General features: G+C 39.4%; 1 protein-coding gene across 1 annotated transcript; it reads right to left on the reverse strand.

Moving 5' to 3' along the window:
• Positions 1-236: 236 nt before the first annotated feature.
• Positions 237-1,187, reverse strand: LOC136175820 (olfactory receptor 51V1-like). The gene has a single exon (XM_065946030.1). The coding sequence runs from the start codon at positions 1,185-1,187 to the stop codon at positions 237-239; it is 951 nt and encodes a 316-aa protein (XP_065802102.1).
• Positions 1,188-1,412: the final 225 nt, after the last annotated feature.

Genomic DNA, 1,412 nt, shown 5'->3' on the forward strand with positions numbered 1-1,412 from the left:
TCAGACCTTTTTAAGATTCTGAAACTATTATATATGTATTTTCAGATATATAAAAATCATTGACAGCATAACATGTTAATTTCACTGATATAATAGTTTCAAGGAAAAAACAGAGGAAGGTATTTGTAAAATGGAAAGCCTCATTCAAACGAAAGTCATTAAAATATTTTAATTATTCACTGATTCTAACCCTTTTGAACTCCTTTGCTGAATTTTAAATACATTCACATTTGATATTAAGACTTACATTTTGTCAAGTAAAACAGTCTCTGGACTCTTCTTCGTATTTGCTGGGTCTTGATACTATAAATAATGGGGTTCATCAACGGTGGAAAAAGAATATAGACATTACCCATGAGAACATGAACCCAGGGTGAAAGATGTCTGCCAAAACGATGAACCATGGTCAGACCAATGATTGGGATGTAAAAAACTAAAACAGCACAGATGTGAGATACACAGGTCTGCAAAGACTTGATTCTCTCTTCTCGTGATGCAATTGCTAAGACTGCATGCAAGATCATGATATAGGAGATAATGATGAGCACTGCATCCAACAACAGGTTGCTGACCACCAGGGCCAGACCATAGATGCTATTGAAGCGGATGTTTGAACAGGCCATTCGAATTAAGTCTTGGTGTAGGCAGAAAGAGTGAGAAAGGATGTGGGGGTGACAATAATTTAAGAACTTTAGGCGAATAATGACTGGAGGTATGAGCATAGAACTCCTACATAAGATTGCCACCCCAATCTTCATGATTTTGTCATTAGTTAGGATGGAAGAATAGCGTAATGGGTTGCAAATGGGAATGTAGCGGTCAAAAGCCATAGTAAGGAGGACAGAGGACTCCATGAAGGACAGACCGTGGATGAAATAGGACTGAGCAATGCAGGAATCCAGGCTGATCTCTTGAATGACCCCCCATAGGATTCCCAGCACTGTGTGCACAGTGGACAGCCCCACACACAGGTCAGTGAGGGCCAGCATGGCCAGGAAGTAGAACATGGGCTGGTGTAGGCTCGGCTCAGTCCTGATCACGTGGAGCACCATGCAGTTCCCCAGGAAAACCATGGCATAAATGGAGGCGAAAGGGATGGAGAGCCAGAGGTAGTCAACTTCTAAGCCAGGGAAACCAGTGAGAGTAAATCTGGAACTATTGAAATTCAAGATAGAGATAGCAGACATTAATAGAGGATTAAAAATATTTCTAGGGAGGTATTAAAAATTAGATCTCTTTATGACCCTTTAATTTCTAGTAATGTTTGTCTGCTTTTGAGAAGAAAATATAATACAGTTTCCTTAAGTATCATGAACTCAGCAAAATTGAGACCTGATTTTTTATTCTTTAGGTCAAGAACCAGTTGTCTAAACATAGCTATTCCAGTGCTAGTGACTAAGAATGTCAGAAGA

This window comes from Muntiacus reevesi, chromosome 9 (genome assembly GCF_963930625.1).
Source record: "Muntiacus reevesi chromosome 9, mMunRee1.1, whole genome shotgun sequence".
NCBI lineage: Eukaryota > Metazoa > Chordata > Mammalia > Artiodactyla > Cervidae > Muntiacus > Muntiacus reevesi.